General features: G+C 34.6%; 1 protein-coding gene and 1 pseudogene across 1 annotated transcript; one reads left to right on the top strand and one right to left on the bottom strand.

Annotated features, from left to right (window-relative positions):
- Positions 1–5: 5 nt before the first annotated feature.
- Positions 6–6,365, bottom strand: LOC110715182 (asparagine--tRNA ligase, chloroplastic/mitochondrial-like; the record flags this gene model as incomplete). The annotated part of the gene is made up of 8 exons (XM_021893755.1): positions 5,950–6,365; positions 5,804–5,872; positions 3,561–3,641; positions 2,147–2,251; positions 1,398–1,535; positions 713–793; positions 139–216; positions 6–38 (listed from the first exon to the last, which is right to left on the bottom strand). Coding segments are annotated over exons 1-8 (960 nt in total), but the record flags the coding sequence as incomplete, so codon positions are not given.
- Positions 6,366–11,500: 5,135 nt separating this feature from the next.
- Positions 11,501–21,145, top strand: LOC110715181 (annotated as a pseudogene).
- Positions 21,146–21,148: the final 3 nt, after the last annotated feature.

Genomic DNA, 21,148 nt, shown 5'->3' with positions numbered 1-21,148 from the left:
GAATTCTCAGCTCGAAATGTTGGGCCAAATGTATATACCTGGCAGAAAGACATCAATAAATCAAAAGGGAAAGCATAGATAATCAGAATAAAGATACAACAACAAACCCAGTAGGTAATCAAAAGAAGACAAGCTTACATCAGAAAGAGCAGTAGCATAAGTTTCAGCATTAAGTTGGCCTGAGACAGTCAAAAATGCCGGCTTCCCAAAAAAATCCTGACAGGGGATATAAATTAAGTTTAATATCATCAAATCAATAACTTTTGACAGGCTATATCATTGGCTGGTAGGATATGACATAAAATTTGAAAGAGGCAGCAACTCTTATTGGTGATATTCTTCCAATGCAAGACCTCTCACTACTGATATAGGCATCCTATATCTATCTAATCAGAATATAACCAACCCCACTGGCCTTACATGTGCAACAGTGAAATAAAGGCCAATTACATTAATTAAAAAAAATACATATAACAACAAACAACCAAATCCTTAATCTCAATATGATGGGGTCAGCTGCATGAACCAAGATTATATAAATAGATAATTAATGTATCCTTTACCAATATTGGATGAGCTTGATGACTAGTCCATCTTAGACCTCAAAAGGTCAAAACATATAGATGTCTCAAGATTCAAAGTCTTTTTTATCCAAGAAAAAAAGGGAAAATTAGCTGATTTTCTCATACCATTTTAGAGCAATCAAACTCACCTGCGACCAATCAATCAAACCCTCATCTGTTTTTGGGATTTTACCTGCAGAAGAATCCATAGCTTCCAGGGAGGTTGGAATCTGTTGATTAACAAAAACATTATAGGAATTGAAATGAACAAGACAAATGCTAAATAAAACGTATGTAGTAATGTCAAAGAAACCTTATTTGGACTACAACTTGCATTACATTGTATTTTCCCAAAATTAGAGTCAAAGCTGATTTTTAAAATTAACAACTTCTATTAATGCAATTTCAAGGTGCAGCACACAAATTTACAAGCAATTATTCGCTTCCAGATACTAAGGCTTTTTTTAGCACAAACCTACTACAAAATTCCATGGGAAAACAAATAAACTTCAGAGGAAATAATTTATACTTTGTGGGGGAAGATGTATTTTATTAAGGCTTGGACCAAACTTTTGAAAGTGGGTGAGGGTATCCTTGTCTTTCTAACTTCTATGAGTGTATGCAAATGGAATAAATGGTGGATATGTTACAATATAAGGAAATAGGGCAACTTTTAATGGACGACCCAAAATAGAAAATGGGGCAAACTACTAGGGACTGAGGGAATAACATACAAGGCACTCACCCAAATTCTTTAGCCACATAAAAAATGTAAAGCCCAAAACTCTACCGGCGGATTGAAAATAAAATAGAAATTCTCTGCCAACCACTTACCAAAGTAGTCACACAAAATTGTTCACCAGCACCTTCACAATCTGAAGCAGTGATAATTGGATTTGAGATCCAGACAAACCCATTCTCTTGGAAGAATTTGTGTGTAGCATAGGCTAAAGCATTCCTCACCCTTGCAACCTATACCAGCTTGCAATGACAATAAACCTGAGATACTTAATGTGGTACATCTTTATCAAATGCAAATACATTAAGAAACTATAATTCCGGGTGAAGAGAGAAACACGCATCTGAATAAGCAACTGATATTTATAAGCAGATGACATTTTACATAAAAGCAAGATTATATATATACTTCCCCTGTTTTTTTCTATTCGTAACGTTTGAATTTTTACACTATTCACACATAAAATTAAAGTTATTCATGATATAAGATGTGCACCGGCAAACGTGAAACTCCCAACATTGCAATTAAAATATAATGGAGGAAGTATAATGATTTTATGGATTTGAGAGACATGAACCACGTAATAATCAAGGAAAAAAAACAATATATAACCATGATGGAACAACATATATGCCAAAACGATCAAAGATGATAGCATCACATAAAGAAGATGACATTTCTAATAAGAAAAAAAATCTACAACTAAAATATAAGTAATTGAACTAACAAATTCATGAAAGAAAAAGATATTTCTTTTCTTTATACTTGAAGTCAAACATCGTTTAGTTTACCAAAAGATGGACTTTATGAGTATATTAGTAAAAACACTAAGATGAGATCATACCGCACCAAAAGTATTGGTTCTAGGGCGAAGATGAGCTTTAGTCCTCAAAAACTCTCTGCTAACCCTTTTCTTTTGTATAGGAAACGAAGAATCACTTTCACCAATCTGAAATGGTAAAAGAGAGAGAAGAAAAAACACAAAAGTAGTATTTCAGCACCATATTACACATAGCTCAATAGAAGAGATGCAAGAAAAGATGAATGAACTAAATTTTTTACTGCAAGTTGATATCCTTTTCATGATAATTAACAGGATATTCATGGTTTACTTTAGAAATTATAAACATATATTCGAATTTGATACCATGACCATAATATGTGACGAACACCAGGAGGTTGAAATTCATTATCTATAGTTAGGAAAAGCACGCTTCAAAGGAAATGCCATCCGCATTCACATCAATACTTAAGGGATGTATAGTAAAAGAATTTTCCTTTTCTCTCATGTATCTACGGAAAGCAGCCTATTTAAAACAATTTGTTACATAAGATAAAGGAACATTCCTTTTCCATTTCAAAGGAATATCTACGGAATATGTGAAAGGAGAAAAGAGTCCAAAGATTTATGAACCCCAACTACTGTAAATGTGTAATTTCTTTAGGATACAAGAACTATTACTTCCATTTGTTCTCAATAACTCTTTGAATACTTATACGATATAAGCTTCTTGCATGTATAAACTAGATATGAATGACACCTATAAATAATAACTTGAAGCAAGGAAGAAAAAGGAACTAAGTTGCATCCTTGCAATAATAGTGTTGGGTTTGGAACAGTGTGGAGAAATGATTCAGGGCTAAATTATGGTGGAAGAAGAGCTGTTCACCCAAAGATGGATGGCAGTTCACACAAACTTGAAGAAGAATATGGAAACAAGTGATATGGGTAAATAGTCCAACCAAACCTTCATGACCCTATTTAGTGATTTATGTTTTATCAAGCAATATCGAGCCTTCTTGTCTATATGATTTTTTTATGTCTTGCACTATATATATTCATGTTAGCCATTGTATATAAAAAAGCTTTGATTATATAAAAAAATAAAAAAAAAAATAAAAAAAATAAAAAAAAAGCCTCAATTGTAATAGCACAAACACTTAGAGTTTAAGTGTGAGAGAAGTTTTATTGAGGAGGGCGCTTCAAATTGAAGCTTAAAGCCTCCGTCATTAAATTATTACTATAGTGTATTGGTGGGTTTATCACCGGGTTTTCCATGATAAAATATGTTCTTGTCTCCTTCATGCTTGTCTATTGCTAATAGTCTTCATTGTAGTTAATGTGTGGTAATCACAATAAATCAGTACTCGTTCTTTCCTTTCATGATTTAGTTCCTAACAGTTTGCATAGTAAAACATATATCAACAACCAAGGAAGATGATATACCAAACACAATCTTGTTAACTTTTAACTCAACTTTCTGTTTCGATCCTGGGCTTCCAACTATGGTGCCATGGACCAAGATTGATGCTCCTGTGGAGATGCAACCGGCTTCTACCTGAAAAAAAATAAAATAAAATAAAATAAAATAATAAAAAATAGTGAATGGATGACTGGAAGATATGATGCAAGTGCTAGTCACATTATTACAGTTTGGTAGTTCAAATGATGTTGCCACATCAAAACAAGTCTGTGGTGAAGGTGCAAAGACAATAGGTGATTAAAGAAGTTTCATTTCTTCACATCTGTAAAACATTTGAGGATTCAAACTGTATCACAATTTCCTAACAAGGAACAGCACGTACACTATCAGCACTAGACCTGGTTATTGGGCGGGGCGGGTCAGGGTCGGTTGCGGGTCAGGGTCAAATAGGGTCACATTTTATAGGGTCAATATAGGGTCGGGACAATGCGGGTTGCGGGTCGATAATGGGCGGGCCTACAAAATATCAATTAAAATAAAAGCCATAATTAAATACATATGAATACAAATTAATCTATATAATTATTTTTACATTGTGTATTTTCTTTATCAACTAAATTGGAAAAACATGTTGGTCCTATATTGACCCTACCTAATAAGGGTCCTGTCCATTAATAGGCTTGTCCATTAAAAACCCTATATGCTTGGCCCTGACCCTATTATCATTGGGCTACCCTGTCCAATAACCACCTCTAATTAACACAGGGTATTTCTCACCAATTTGATCATTTTGATAGAGTTATGAGAAAGAGAATGTTGGAAAGCTTGATTATATTGATGAATATACACGAGTATATATAGTCCAAGATTAGAACATTGAACATACCAAACTATGACTAGATACAATATGTGACTAGGTACGTAGCTAATTATAAGGGATATACTTTGACTATCAAAATTAAGGAGTAAATCAAGGGATTTACATATTCTAAACAATAACTAATAATGATAATGATGATATAATCATCTTTATCCTTTATACGCCCCCGCAAGACGGAAGTTCGGAACGAGAGCCGATCTTGGATATAAGATCTCAAATCTTGTTCAATGTAGGAATTGAATGGTGGTGAGAAAGGTTGCATTGCATTGTGATTCTCCAATAAGGTCTGGAGGGAGTGGAGCATTAGAAGGTTTTTTTTTTTCGCTAAGAAGAAAAAGGAAAGGAAGTGTGTTAAAGGAGCTTTTTTTTTTATAGATGGAGGAATTGCGTGAAGAAGTTAAAAGATAGTATATATAGAGAGAGAATAAGAAGTTGTTTAATGGGTGTTTTTCACGGTTTTTAAACACATGAACCATTGATTGTAAATATTCAAAAATAAATAAAAAAAAAAAGAAATTTCAAATTTGCTGGCGTATGCTTGCAACAAATGGAAGGGAAAAAAATATAAAGGTTCCTTGACCACCATACAGGCGAGATAGAAAAATTATAATGGTGGTGATGGTGGTTTAGAACATAATGTTATGTTTCTCCATAATGGTTTTGGAGAGAATTTTGTATATGGTAACACATGGTAGGTAAACTACGGGATATCGAAAAAGGTTTGTTTTTTCGTGTAAGGGGTTTGGAGAAAAAAAAAATATCAATAGCATCTCTTGGTATATGAAATACGGGGTGCCAAAACAATTGAGCAAAAAGTGTGATTTTGGTTTGAAGCTTTCCGAGAAGAAAAGTTTGATATGGTCACCATCATTTGTCGGCATCAACAAAGGGTTTTGATAGTGTAACCATGGTAGTAGCGAAAGCAAGAAAAGATGGATCAAAGGCTCATGAGAAAGATGGATCAGTAGCGATACCAATGATAGAGTTATGAGAAAGAGAATGTTGGAAAGCTTGATTATATTGATGAATATACACGAGTATATATAGTACAAGATTAGAACATTGAACATACCAAACTATGACTACATACAATATGTGACTAGGTACATCAGCTAATTATAAGGGATATACTTTGACTATCAAAATTAAGGAGTAAATCAAGGAATTTACATATTCTAAACAATAACTAATAATGATAATGATGATATAATCATCTTTATCCTTTGTACATGTCGCCTAGCTTGGGGCGCTTCGACTCGAATAAAAAAGTTTTCAACTAAAGTATTTCCAACTAGCTAAATGTCCAATGGCAACATTCGATAAATTCTCGTTTTCATTTACTAGAAATATTGATAAGCAACATTCGCTTTAGTTGTTACAGTACTATCAATGTGACAGTTAGATTTGGACGAAGTACCTGATCATAACCTTCAGCATCTGAGCTCACCACACATTGCATATTTGAGAGACACGACCCATCATTCACCTGCCATAATAATATATAAATCAGTGAATTCCAACAATAGAGAATTAGAAACATTTCTTCAAAAAAAAAAAAAAAACCTCAATAAAAGTGACGCTGCTCTGCATCCGAATGGTGCGAACCCAGCCTCGAACGAGCAAAGTATGGCCTAAACGATCCAAACCCTGGTCAGGACCGCCCTTAATATCAGCAATTTTCAACCTCTTACGAAACAGTCCGACTTTACTACCGGAATCGACATTTTCCGGCGGCTTAATGTCTTCGCCGGCAGATGAGATGAGAGTGCAGCAGCATCTCCGACGAGGCAGAGGAGAAGAATGATGAGCGGAGGAGAAGCATAAGCGAGGTTTCGGAAGAATTGAGTTACTAAGGGTTGTGGTCGTAGGAAGGAGAGACTGAGCAAAGATACGAATGGCAATGTGTGGTCTTAGGCGGGGAGAGAAGGCAACGGCCATTCTCTCTTTTTCTTTTGTTTTTGATTTGATTGATGATAAAGAGCTAGGAAGGCTTTTGCCTGGTGTATACTTATTGAGTTATTGTAGCTTTGCCCTTCTTCTAGACATATGTTAATATTGTTACTCAAATGACAATGTTGTTAATAGTAGTATTAGGGTTTTTTTTTTTTTGAAAACTATTAATATTAGGATTTGTTCTCATACATTTATTTTTAGTTCAGTTCAGTTCAACTCCTAATTTTTTTCTGTAATAAAATATTTAGTTCAATGCAGCTGAGTTCAATCAATGAGAACATGTCCTTAGTCTTGAAATTCGTGTATAGCAGTCCTTCCTTCTTCATCTATCTCTTCTTCTTCCTTCTTCACTTGTCTGCAAAAGTATAACAATGGTGTTATTCGTCCAACACCACAAACATAGATCGTCCTCAACACTACTAACACCACAACAAACTCCGATCCCAACATGTCACTTCTGGTGGCTTCGCCACCGAATTTTATGAAAACCCTAAAAAAAATTATAAGTTAAGGCATGGTTAACCTTAAATGGTAGGAATTTGTTATTGTTTATAAGTGTTCCCTCCTTGTTGAAAAATTGTTCAGCCTCCACTATTAAATAATGAAGATCTCGGTTTCCCCTTCTCATCTTTTTTTCCTTCTCATCATTTTTTCGTCATCTTAACTCCATCTTCTTTACTTTAATCCAAGCGTGACTAATCTACCCCTACCTTAGCCGGTGAAATGACCAGCGTATCCCTTGAGTAATATGGATTGTTACTAAAATTGAGTAACTTGAATTTGCTGCTCTTCCTTTTGTTGGTTGTTTATAAATAATTAATTAACTTATTATTAAAGATGGCGAGGATTCATTAATGTCTAGTTATTTTCTATATTATTACACAATGGCTCACCGGTTTATTTTTTTTTAATTTTTTTTTACGGACACTTTAAATATTTATATTAAAATTATCGTCACTCCCCACTCAAACATTTCACTTAGACCCTATTCATTTTGTTAAACTTAAATTATATTTGCTAAACTAAAATTATTTTTTACTGATTTTCTAATATATTTTTTCTTTCAAGTTATTGATTTTTACTAAATTGAAATTAATTTTACTAAACTAAAATTATTTTTACTGAATACTCCATATTATTTTTTTAAAATTAAACTGAAGAGGGCCTAACTTCACTTTACAATGCCCCGTGCACTATTTCTATGAATAAAATAATATTCCACTATGTTCACTTTACAATAAACATCTTAATAAGCTATTCCACTCAAACATTTTCATAAACTCCATGCCCATTTCAATGTGTCAATTAAATGGGAACGGAGAGAGTACTCCTTAAATTAACTTACGGAGTACACTCTCTGTTTCATAATATCGCAATAGTAAAGTATGGACAGAGCTTTAGGAAAATTACAGGGTAATATCGAATGACACTCGTCACTTTCTGGTGTTGTTTTTTTCCAAAACAATGGGTTTCTTATTATTATTTTATCAAATGTTTAAAAGAATACTTAGGGCGTTTGGTTGGGGGTTTCAAGAAACGGAATGGGAATCAACTGCCATGATTCCCTTTAATGTTGTTTGTTTGTCTAATTCAATCATTCCATTTCCCCTTTGATTACCCAATTTTCTTCCATCATCATTCCCCACCTCCTCCAAGGGAAACATCCATTACCCCAAAATCCTCTACACCCAACAACTATAACCAACTTTCACCACCTGACTTGGTCCACCAGCAACCTCCCACTGCCAATCGTGAACCGTTCCCATTGTAGCCGTCACCACCACTGACGACCCCAGCTTCAAACGCCCCTAAAACTCCACCGCTCCACGAAACCACTTTGAAATTACCATGATACCACCACAACCATTAATCAAAACCACCACAACCACCCCGAAGCCCCACCACCACTAGAAAAAAACCACATACAACCTCCCAATTACTACTAATTTTAAAATTAAAATAATATAAGTGAAAAAATTACCTTTTTTCTATCATCAAATATGGCTATAGATGGTCAAATACACCAATAAAAACTCCAGATCTAGAGTTTTTAAGGGTGAATTTGACCTTTAAAAACCTATAATTAGATGAGAGAGAAAATTTCGATTGTGGGGCCTAAGAGAGGCAGCGGCGTGAAAGGTGGCAGTGACAATGGAAGGGATCCAAAAATGACGTCAGGATGGAGTGGGTGGTGCTCTATTAATATGAGGGAGAAGTTTTTGGAGAAGGTGGTGGAAGTCTGTAACTTATTGATTATGTAACCCAAACAACATATAAACATCAAAGGGTATCATTTCCTTTCCCCCTCAATCCCTTTCTTGATTCCATTCTGTTTACCTTGTCTTAACCAAACGACCCCTTAAATGTACCATAAATATCAATAATTGGGTATACTATGTCACAAGTAAATATGTTACAAATATTACCACCTTAAATATCTATGTATTGTGCAATTTTACCCAACAGAATTATAGTTAACTTAGATAAGATTATAAGTCTTTAATTGCATTATTTGTTACATATGATAAGATAATTAACATGTATATTTAAAAAAATTAATAGCTTTATTTTGAAGTTTGAAAAAATTGTATTCTTTTTCGATTTGGTGAAAAATAAGAATTTTCTGTTAAATATTTTTGTTATATTCAAATCACAACATACAAGAATGAATTTGGTTTCTCCTTATACAATTTTTTTTTTCAAAATATTAAATTTTCAACATGATCATCAATACTGTGTAAAACAAAACAAAAAAAAAATGAATATCAAATATCAATACATTAATAAAAAAAAAAAAATAGTTGAACGTTATCATCAAATTAAAACAAGTACAAACTTGATTATCAATACACTAGCTAATAAAAGACAATCGAATATTATTATCAAATTAAACAAGTACAAAATAGTAACTCAGGACATTGTCCAAACACACCCTAATTTCCAATTATTATACAATATGCTTTATCATTTTTGGGGGGAAACAGGACCGAAACATGCCACTAAAAGAATCTACTAAGACAGAACAAAGACGGGTTTTACTGTCAAAGTGTCTAGTTTACCATACAACATTTATTATACTTTGGTCCTATTCAACTTCACCTTATTTTTGTTGAACATAAATTATTTTTACGAATTGAAATAAATTTTGATGAACTGGCATTATTTTTACTAGATTAAAATTAATTTTTCTGAACTAAAATAATTTTACCAAAATGAAATTATTTTACTAAAATAAGATTAATTTTGCTAAAATTGAAATAATTTTTTACTAAACTGAAATTATCTTAATGAATTGAAATTAATTTTGCTGAACTAAAATTATTTTTACTGAATATTAATTTTTTGTAAGATGAAGTGAACATGGTCTTACACTACTTTGATGCGCAATTTCATGTGTACTCTCGGTTATACCATGCACAAGGTAATCCAGGTTCATAATTTCATGTTATTTTAATGTGAATTTCTTATTATTTCAAATTTTATATATTTTATTTTTAAATAAGTACGTGATATTTTATACATGTATTGTATTTTTTATATTCAACATTGATCATTTTCACTGTATAAGCTCTTGTGTTAATTTGAATATGCCATACTCTTAACATTAATTTTTCATGTAATATTTAATTCTCTCAAAGGAATGAGAATACACATAAGTTGGTTTTGAATACCAAAAATTATCAATTTCAAGCAAAACTAACACAAGGTATAAGTGTAAATAATCTCTCAGCTCATGCTATTTTATCAATAATACCTATATTATTTACACAAACTTTTATTTTAACATAAATTTTTGCTAAGATACTCATATTATTAACTACTACATTGACAGCTAACCTCTACCCACTACTAATTATAAACTATCCAATACTCTAATAGCTACCCGCTACTCGACCGCTAAAAGTTACCAAGCTACCAAAAGTTTTGCCAAATAGAGCTTATTTGATTATTTATTTATTTATTTTTCTAAAAAAAATCGGAATAAATTAGCATAACTTTTTTTTTTTTAAATCTGAATTAGGAGTTGTAGAAAACAAATCTATCTATTAACTATTACCAAAACAGAAGATGTTGACGTTACCACTGCCTATGCGTCGCTCTCTTAATAAATAAATTTCTGCCTAAATGCAATGATGATGTCATTTTTTTTTCTGGAGTTATCATATTTAACATTTTTTAAATTTAAATATTAAAAACTTCTACATTACAACTAAAAACCTATCAATTTATAGTAAGAAATTGAAACAATTTTAAATAGCACAGTAGCACACTAATAAAATGACCTCCTACATTGAACTATAAAGTAGACGACGTTGAACATACACCATATCATAATTTGATGAAAATAAAATTTTTAAAAATAATCAAATGTACGTAATTTATATTCATGAATAATAGCAATTTATTTTTAAAATATACAAATTAAAAATAGGTTTTATATAAATCGCTCGGGTTCTAATTTAGTGAAACAACAAGATCAAATAAACAATTTAAAAGGATTTATCAAGACAATTCGTATATAAAATTTAAAAATTATTAAATCAACAATTTTTTTTTAGAAAATAAATCAACAATTTTTTTATTAAAATATGACCCAAATTACCATATTACTCCGTAACATTTAAAAAAAAAAATTATTTACGATATCCCCACCCCTAAAGGTTTGTTTTTTTTGTTTTTTTTTTTTTTAAAAAAAAAAAAAGAAAAAAGGTGGGCTTTGGTGTGGGGACGTGGGGTTGGTTGGACTCGTGGGGGAAGGAAATTCATACCTCTGCGTGGAAGACAATAAATTACAACGGAGTACAGACTATAGAGGACTGTCTTTCCCCTCTTTCTATCAGTTTCCGGTTATTTTTCTCCTCATCCGACGTGATCAGATATCACCTACGTTTATGGAACTTTGATCTGTAAGTTCAAACTTATTAATCTGTTGACTTCTATGCTGCTTCAACCAACTCAGTTTATTCAATTTTGTCGCAATTTTATTTTATCTTTATTTATTTTTTAATTATTGGAGAGGAACAAGAGGAGAGTGATTTGCGAAACCCTTGTATTTGGGCCTTGTTCTGTTTTTGTGTTTTGAATTTGTTTTTTGATTTGCTTCTTCGGATCTTTAATTTGGTGTAGAATTCCAGTTGGGAGCAGGAATTTGGTAAGAGGTTTTAGGGTTTGTGGAATTGGGTTGGTTGTTATAGAGTGATTTGTTAGGTTTTTATTTTTCCTTTTAATTAAATTAATGGCGTCAATTCCTCCATTTGAGTTGGAGGATCAAACGGATGAGGATTTCTTTGATAAGCTAGTAAATGATGATGACGACGACGATGTTAGCTCGAAAACAACTGGATTGATTCATGCTTCTGATTTATTGGATGGGAATGAGTCTGATGAATTGAAAGAATTTGCTAATTTAAGTGCGGGCGAGATAAGTCGTGGAGATAGTGGCACGGACACGGTTAAGGTGGTGGGAAACTGTGATAATATGGGGATACAGAGTCTTGAAGCAAGGGGGGAACAGGTGTTGTTGATGGGAGGCTAATTCTTCGTTAGTATCATTAGATTCGTCTGTTTTGGACAATGGGCCTGTAACAGGCGACGGGGATATGTCTTCCGAGGTTCAGTCAGGGCTGATGAGAGAGATTAGTTGCTCGCCTACGAGTGGTGTTATGGAGGTCCAATGGAGTGCTTTTACTGATTCTGCTATGCCCGGTAGTGGTGGTGTTGGATTTTATGACGAATTTTTTACTGACTTAGGAGGAGGGAAATGGGAATTTCTATACCGAAGCTAAAGCTGTGCCTGGAAATGAGGCAAGAAAGAATGAAGTTACAGAGAGTTCGTTAGTCATAATGAGTATCAAGGTTCAACTGGGCTTTTACTGAACAACCTCCAAATGAGGGAGATACATATAGCATCGAGTATTGGGAAAGCCTTTACCCTGGATGGAAATATGATCCAAACACTGCACAATGGTATCAGTTGCATGGTAGTGATGGAGTTTTAAATGGGCAGGAAAGCTTTGATATCACTGCTGGAAATATACAAGGAACCTTTGGTGCAAATGGAGACAGCCTATGGAAAACTTCTAATGTACAGTCATCCCAAAATTTTAATGCACAACAAACAGCTCAATCTGCTGTGGGAACTATAAGTCAATTAAGTATGACTGAAAATTTATCCGGACACAATTCCATTCTGCAACAGTATGAGGAAACTCAGTATCCAGCACATATGATTTTTGATTCTCAGTACCCTGGTTGGTATTATGATACAATAGCTCAACAATGGTTTTCTTTGGAAGTTTATCATGCAACGGATCAGACTAGCAATTCACAGGTTCAAAATGGATTCCTCTCCTCAGCAGGTTATACTCATGCTAGTAGTACTAGTAGTCAGGGCATTAACAATGATGGGCTACAAGGTCCCAGAGGTGAAGGCCTGGAAAATTTTGTTGCTACTACCAATTTTAGTGTGGTTCCGTCGTGGCAAAGATTCAATGATAACAATAGCTACGTAACAATCAATTGTGCCAAGAGACTCCCTCTGGTTCCACAGGATCTTTGGAAACATACAAGCAAACAAGTCAGAGTAATGATAATTCTAATTGGGCTGGTGGCTTGAGCAATTTTTCTGCTGAGAATAATTTTCAGCTGTTTAATCATGCTCAACAGGCTCTGCAAAATGAGCAGCCAACTCAATACCCAACTGGTCATTACAGCAGTCAAAATGCAGCTGCTGTTCCCCAACCCTTATTTTCTAATGCTCACCATGTCTCTTATACACCAAGTGAGGGAAGGTCATCTGCAGGTCGGCCTCCTCATGCTTTAGTTACTTTTGGGTTTGGGGGGAAGCTTGTAGTTATGAAAGATAATAATATTGGTGGGTTTTCAGCACTTGGAAGCAAGGTATATTCACTCATTTATGCTTTACTATGTCAAGTTAATGTAGTTCTCATCTTAGATTTGGACCTCATTTGGTGATTTCCCCCTTTTGCAGGATAGTGATGGATGCTTCTTATCTGTGCTCAATTTGATGGAAGTTGTGAGTTTGAGCAAGGATCCATCTTGTTCTGAGACAAGTGCTTATAGCTACTTCCATTCTTTGTGTAATCAGTCCTTTCCTGGTCCTTTAATTGGTGTAATGTGGGAAGCAAAGATATGAATAAATGGATTGATGACAAGATATCAAACAGTGAATCTCTGGAAATGAATTATGGTAAACGTCAAGGTTCGAAATTGCTTCTTTCATTGCTAAAAATTGCTTGTCAACACTATGGAAAACTTCGATCCTTTGGCGGGGATACTGGGCTGAAGGTATATATGTTTTTGAATCCTGAAGTGGCTGATCTATAGTGTTGGAATCTTTTTACCTTTGTTGCATCTGCTATTGATTGTGAACTGTTAGTAGCTCCACTCCCCCCCCCCCCCCACCCCTCTCTTATTTTGAAGAGTTTACATAATACAAGTTTTTTGCTTCTTTCCTGGCATTCACTGTGAACTACCCAGTGGCTTTTCCCCCCTTTGATTGTGCTTATAGCATTTTCCTTTGGGCAATCCGCAACTTTTGAACTGCATGTGAACAGCATTAAGCAAATGATAGATTTCTATTTTGGTAAGAATGAATATGTTTACATTTTGGGGCTCATTAGCTATTGATGCATGGTCAGTTGTAAGTTCTCTCAGTTTGGTATTTGGGAGTTACTGCTTGGCCCTTTTGCACGCTGAAAGAAATGGAGAAGGGATTGCTTGTTTTAGTTCAGGATTAAGTTCAGTATTATTCGGCAACAAAATCCCATACCTAATTTTTTTTCTTTTGCATTTTTTGTTTGGAAAATTTAACTGGGATAGTTTTAAGTTTGGGTTGTCTTTACAAATTAAAAGCAATTTTATAGTTTTTAGAAATATTTTCATAGTTGAGGTTGTCTTTTGAAATGGAAATTCAGCATTACAACCGAATCTGCACTTTTTTCCCCTTTTTTTTTTGTGAGATAATTCATACGCATGGTTATTTAATCTAGTGAGTTTGAGCCAATGTATGATGCCTATTTCTGAGACTTATTGCTGGTGCAATAATTAGGTTATTTAAGAGGGATAAGAGGAGTTTAGTTTTTGATGCGGAAGAATTGAGAGTTGAGGTTACAAGATTTCTTTTATTGGCAACTGAACAACTTTGCTGGAGAATGTTATTGTAAAATAGTACATGAGAGTGCTTGAGCATGGGGGACAGGAAACTAAAAAAAAGCATTCACCTTTGTAATTTTGTATGTTGTGAGGAGTGTTTTCAACGTAGAAACAAGTGCTTCAAGGTTTAATGCTCTTACTTACAAATTAGATGTTCTGGTTCAGAAGCAAACCTTGTAATTTGAGTGAATTCTTTATTGGCTTTTTATATGGCACTATTTTCTGATATTCAAGTGTTGATTTTGCTCTCTCTCTGTGTGTGTGTGTGTGTGTGTGTGTGTGTGTTATGTGACTACGTGGGTGGGAGGGGGGTGGTTGGTGGGAATTGAGAATAAATGAAGCATGGGTTCCTGATCGGTCACATTACTTGCCGTTCAAATCTTCAGAACTCAGAAATATTTATCAATAAAAGCGTTTTCTTCCATATATGTCAGGAAAATGACCTTCCCGAATCAGCCGTTGCCAAACTCTTCGCATCTTCCAAGAGGAGTGATGGCCAGTTTAATGTTTATAATGCAATTTCTAATTGTTTGATGACCTTGCCTTCTGAAGCACAAATTCAGGTATACTGGACCTTCCTGTATTTCTTTCATTTTATAACTAGTATTATTACTTCTGTGAAAGACTGAAATGGATACTTGCTATTTTAGACTACTGCTACTGAGGTACAAAACCTTCTGATATCTGGTAGAAAGAAGGAGGCTTTGCAACGAGCTCAAGACGGTCACCTCTGGGGATTTGCTCTAATTCTTGCCCGAGAACTTGGGATCAGGTTTGTACTTGTATACTTCTCATCTTCTCTTATCAGATCAGTCTAGGCTCCCTGGCTACTTTGTTTAATGCATTTAATTAGTTGATTATTGGTATAATTTGCAGCTTTATGCTGATACCGTGAAGAAAATGGCAGTTAGCCAGTTAGTGGTTGGCTCACCTTTGAGAACTTTGTGCCTTTTGATAGCAAGAAAACCTGAAGAGGTTTTCTGTAACAGCACGATGCCTGCTAATGACGTGTATGAAGCAGTAAATATGTTGCCACAGTCTATGCAGGTACATAACTTTGCTTCTTATTGCTTCATAACACTGGGAAAAAATAATTGAATTTTACGTATTGATAAATCGTTGTAAAGAATTGACATCATTAGTTTAGGGTAGTTAAGAGGTTCAGTAAGGGGTTAGGACTGATGTCTAGTTGCACTTTCCAACCCGCTATTTGTTTTTTATATGATTTTTGTTATGTCAAACAGACTTCACAAATGCTAGGTAGTACTCTAGAGTCGAATGGACCTAAACTAAACAATTTGATCAAACGGACTGAATAGTTTTACTCAACTAGAAACGCTAGAATTGGTGAAAATTAACTCACTTATTTTTACAAGGTTAAGCACAAAACTTTACATTTTATTGATCTCAAATCACACACATATTAATAAAATCATAAGGCCCTTTAAATTGGCACTATAATTTCTTAAATAATGTAACAAAGAATCCTACTATACATAGAAATAAACCCCTAATTCGTAAAATTATTTAAATCCTATGGCTGCCCTTTTCCTTCCTCCCCCCCCTAACTTTCATGGCAGCCTCTTCTTCCTTCCCAATCCCATATCCTTTCATTGAACCCCCTCCCCACAATTGTATTTGCCTTAGCCTTTCTTTCACACACCTTTCTTACCTGTATCTTACCCAACCCTTCAAAGCTCTTCAAACCCAGCGGTTTGAAACTTTGAGTTGTTCAGTTCCTGATTCCTCTAAAATACCCCTTCAACTCTTTTCCTGATCACACCTCTTACCGGCCTAAAACAAAAAGCCCTAGTCTCTATTAAGAGATGAAATTTCAAACTGTTTAGAGTGGTTCCAGATTATGTAATTCAATAGATTCCATTAACTGCCAACTAGAAGTCTAAAAGCATTTTTAGATGAAAGGTACTTGTGAAGTTGTGAGAATTATAGAAAATAAATTAATTCTAGCTATAGTAAAATAGGTAAAGTAAATTAATGTTGTACTATTTGTTGAAGAATTCAATAGTCCTGTCATCCAACATTAATTTAGCTAAGTTTACAAACATTATTAATATACTACTTATATATCAAGACAATTATTACATTGATGTATAAATTATTTGATATGATTATTGTCCATTGCCAAAGGAAAATCAATTTCCAGAAATATTATCAATTGGGAAAATTAGATAACTTTTTTCGTGCAAACAGCAAGGTTTCTGGGTTGCTTCAACTTAAGGGCAATACTTATACTGTTATACATACAGGGGAAAGGGGGTCTATGAGGAGGGGGTTGCTAAAATAGGATGGTGAGGAGGAGAGTTGTGGAAGGGGATGGAATTGTGGGAGGACGAGAAGGGGTTTCCATAGTTCCATGGGTTTGGAGGAGGGAGAACGAAGAGACTTCGTTGGAAAGAGGTTATTGGATTTGATATCTTGCTTTCACTTTGTCTGAGTTTTTACCATATAGTCCCTCCGACCTTAAATAATCTTCCTATTACCTAACTTACGTTAGGACATGCATTTTAAATTTTAGTGGGGTTAGGATTAAAATGTGAGCCGACCCCACATTATTGGATTACGTCTTTGATTGATTGATAGGATTAAAATGTGAAAGGGGTTCTTCTCACATGGGTATCCTTAAAAGATAACATGAAGATTATTTATGGGCATTGGCAGCGGGAGCATTTTGTATATTTTGATTATTTTTTTTCCTATTTAAAGAGAATTGAATTGTAAGAACTGTCAATAGTACTGGGAAATTATGTTGAATGTCCCATAAATGTTTGATTTAGCTTTGGTGATGCTTACTTGAGGTGGTTACAATATCTTTTATTAAACGTTGAAATTTTAGTATGCTAAGCAGAATGCAGGTTTTAGCATGCTGGAGAACTGGGAGGAAAATTTGGCTGTAATAACTGCAAATAGAACTGAGAATGATCATCTTGTGATTATCCATCTTGGAGATTGTCTACTGAAGGAAAAACATGATGTATGTCTTCCACTTTTATTTTGGGCAGCAGCTGTTGGCTGTTAAGTATTGTTTATTTTCTTTGTTTGCAACTTCAAAATTGCCATTTCCATCCATTAGTCTACAGTTGTAGAAAAGTTAGAAGATTTATCAGCTTCATTCTTATATGAGTCCAATTGTATAGGTTACTGCTGCACATATCTGCTACTTGGTTGCAGAGGCTGGATTTGAGCAGTATTCAGATAGTGCAAGATTGTGTCTCATTGGTGCAGACCACTGGAACTTCCCAAGGACGTATGCTAGTCCTGAGGCAATTCAGGTGTTATTTTAGTTTCTTGTAGTTCCTTTACAAGTTACTTCGGCTTTTCTATGCATGCAGTTAGACTTTTATTGTGGTGTTTCTACTTGCTAGAGAACTCTGCATTTATTTATGCCTTAAATCGGGGATAAAATTGTCCTTTGTATTTTTTTATATTACTTTAAATTTTATCGTGTGTCATAGTTTATCACATTTTGCGTACTACTTTAGCTAGTTGAATAACTGTTACCTAAGTTACTATCTATGATTTTCACCCTGACCATCAATGTATAGATCCCTTCTATAATTTGTTTTTGTTTTTGTTTTTGTTTTTTTTTTTCTTATGTCAGTTCTTGGTTGAGGCTACTATTCATCGAGGGGACAAGAACTTGGGTCTAATTTTTATTTGGGATAAACATTATTCATGTTTCTACTTATTGACTTTAGATCCTTGCTTGATGTTGGGGTTGATTGATTATAGTGTTCATGGGAAGTGTTGATCTCCAACTCTTCCAAAGTTTTGTTTTGGAGTAATGGATTGCTGCCACAATATGTATTATCTAGAGTGAACTCAGTGAAGACTATTGTACTCTGAAATCAACTGGAGGTCTGTAGGTTTGTTTTGAGTTTTGTTTACACTCTCGTTTTAAGTCATTATCAAGCAATGTTGGAACTTGGTGTCGAATCACCTCAGCTATAAGCATACTTGTATTTGGCTTTTCTCTGAACTTGTTCAACTGCCAGATCTTTCTAACAGTGCTTGTGACTTAACTGTATGGCCTATTGGCCTGTCGCTTTGGGGTAAGGAATGAACAATAGTGAGATTAGTGACAGGGTTTAATTTGCTTCTTTAGCTAAGCCCAACGATTTCCTGTCCAATCCCACTTACCAAACAGTAAAGAAGCCAAGTGGGGATGGATCTAGATTTATTTAAGCATTCAGACCAAAAAAATTGTGCTATCAGATGTTCTACACTCAACAAGGTCATGTACTTGAGTTTTCTACTATCGATCATAGGAAGCAAGCTTTTGGTTGGGAAACCCAGCTCCTTGTTTTCATCTTTTTGTAGCTTTATAAGACCAACCTATGATATCATCTCACATCTAAGTTTCTGTCTAAAAGATGTATTCTGCATACTGATGTGAATTATTGATCCGAAAATCAACAAAACACAAAGGATATGTTTAAGCCTAATTCTATACAGGAAATCCACCAAGAATTAAACAAAAACTAAGATCAATCAACTAAGAATCCACCTAATTAATTAATCCAAACGAATGTTTTAAACTAAAACAAGCAAAACAGCAATTGATCGCAATCTCACAAAACTCAAGTATGCAACTTAAGAAATAAATCTGAATATTTGTGTGTATTCTTTCGTGTACTTCAACGTGGGATTACAATGAACATTTATAGCTAATTCTATCCTAGAACAAGTAGAATTCTAGGCTAAAAGAAACTAGTACTCGTCTAAGAATTCTAGTGCAGCTAGAATTTCCAAACTAGCTTGGATTCCAAGCTACGCGCACAATCTCCATACTCGCAAATGTCTTCAGCTAACCTCTCCAAATCTTCCCTACATTAGATAAGATTTCCTAATCTAATATAGGAAAGTTTTCCCACATGTATTTCTCAGATTTCCACACGCCTAAATCAGATAAACCAACTAACGAAAATATCTTAAAAACTTAACTAAAATAATTTTAAAGAATCCTAATGCTTAAACCAAGAAAAACCCTTTCAAGTGAAAGGTAAAATCCTGGAAGCAAAATCTACAAAAGCAATTTAAAAGAACCTTCAAGAATCTTCCAAGAATCTTCAAGAATCTTCAAAAAGAGAAAAAGAACACTCAAGTGTGTTCAAGAACACCAAGAAAAGCCACCATGCAAACCGTGGACTATCTTGATGTCCAAGGTAGTGTGAGTTGCTAGCCATGGACGCATCAATGTTTAGGGACAAGCTTTGTTGATGCTTGTTGATCAAATTTTCGAAGTCATCATCATTGATACTCTTATCACATACCCACAAGTGCACACTCATGAAATTGTAGATTAATTGACATGTCAGGTCTCTACCCATTGTTGGTGCAGGATGGGTCGCTAGAATTTGATTTTTTTTTTCTCTGATTGTGGCTCATCTCCCCCCCCCCCCCTCTCCTTTTGCCATTGATTTGACTTATTACCCGAGTCAAGTACTTTTGATCCTTGGGCAGGAAGCTTTTGTCTGGGAAACCAGCTCCTCTTTAAAGTTTATACCTTCTCTGATCTCATTCTACATTCCTTACCTACCAGTGCTTACCTATTTTATTAGTTGGCATGCCATGTGAAAGGTCCGATTGTTTTGACACTGGATTGTTCAGTGCACTTATACTGAGAAGCTGGCTAGGGTGCAAGGCTTGAGTGGAAGAGGCTTGAGCAAATGAAGTGTACAAGCAAAGATTTTATCGTATAAAGGGACATTATTTCCTATTGGAAACAAACGCTAGGGGGTACGGTTGATCAGGCGCTTGTGCAGGCAGGCAGTAGGCACAAGTGAGGCTGACAACCAGGATTCCAGGAAATCAAGAGAGGGATTTTTCAGAGTTGTATGCGTTAGGATGAGTGACAACACGATTTCTATATAGGTGCAACAACACAACGCTTGTATCAAAGTAAAGCTGGGAAAAGAAGGTTTGATACTCACTACTCATGATTCTCTGAAGATTTTCTTTTGGAGATGCAATATTTTCCTTGCGTTTCTGATTGACAATAACATCATAATTACTCAATAGCCTATAAACTTAAAAGGAAAGTCTTTGAACGCATTAAATAAGCCAAATACATGAAAAGGACGTTGGATTCTAACTCCTCCCCTACTTAAGATGTTGATGAGCTCTAGATAAGTGATTTGTTTTTTAAATCTTGAAAACTACTGTCTTTGGATTGCTGCTGGATGGTGGCGATTGTATGAGTTCTCTCGTGTCTCGTCTAAGTTGGCTTCTTTGTTGGCTTTCTTGAAGTTGTGGAGATGTGCTTCGAACTACTTGGAATAGTTTCTTGAGGTTGCAAGTGAGCTTCCTGGAATCTTCTCATCTCTGTTGCCTTTCTTGAGGTTTTGGAGATGTGCTTTCATGCTTTGAACCTGTTGGAATAGTTTGCTTATAGTAGCTCTCTGCCCTTAATAATCTAGGCTGTTTTTATTTTCTTATGCACCATCCTTTCACTATCCATCATATAATCTATGCCTCCCCATTAAATTTTTTATTTTCTTTTGGAGCAAAATATGTAGTGATAGAAATGATCTTGAAGATTATGTTTGGTTTTTGGTTGTTACTGCAGATGACAGAGCTTTATGAATATGCAAAGGTTCTTGGGAATTCTCAGTTT

Source organism: Chenopodium quinoa, unplaced genomic scaffold (assembly GCF_001683475.1).
Source record: "Chenopodium quinoa cultivar QQ74 unplaced genomic scaffold, ASM168347v1, whole genome shotgun sequence".
Lineage (NCBI taxonomy): Eukaryota > Viridiplantae > Streptophyta > Magnoliopsida > Caryophyllales > Amaranthaceae > Chenopodium > Chenopodium quinoa.
Note: the sequence above shows the minus strand (reverse complement) of the source record. Positions and strands in the feature narration are given on the sequence as shown.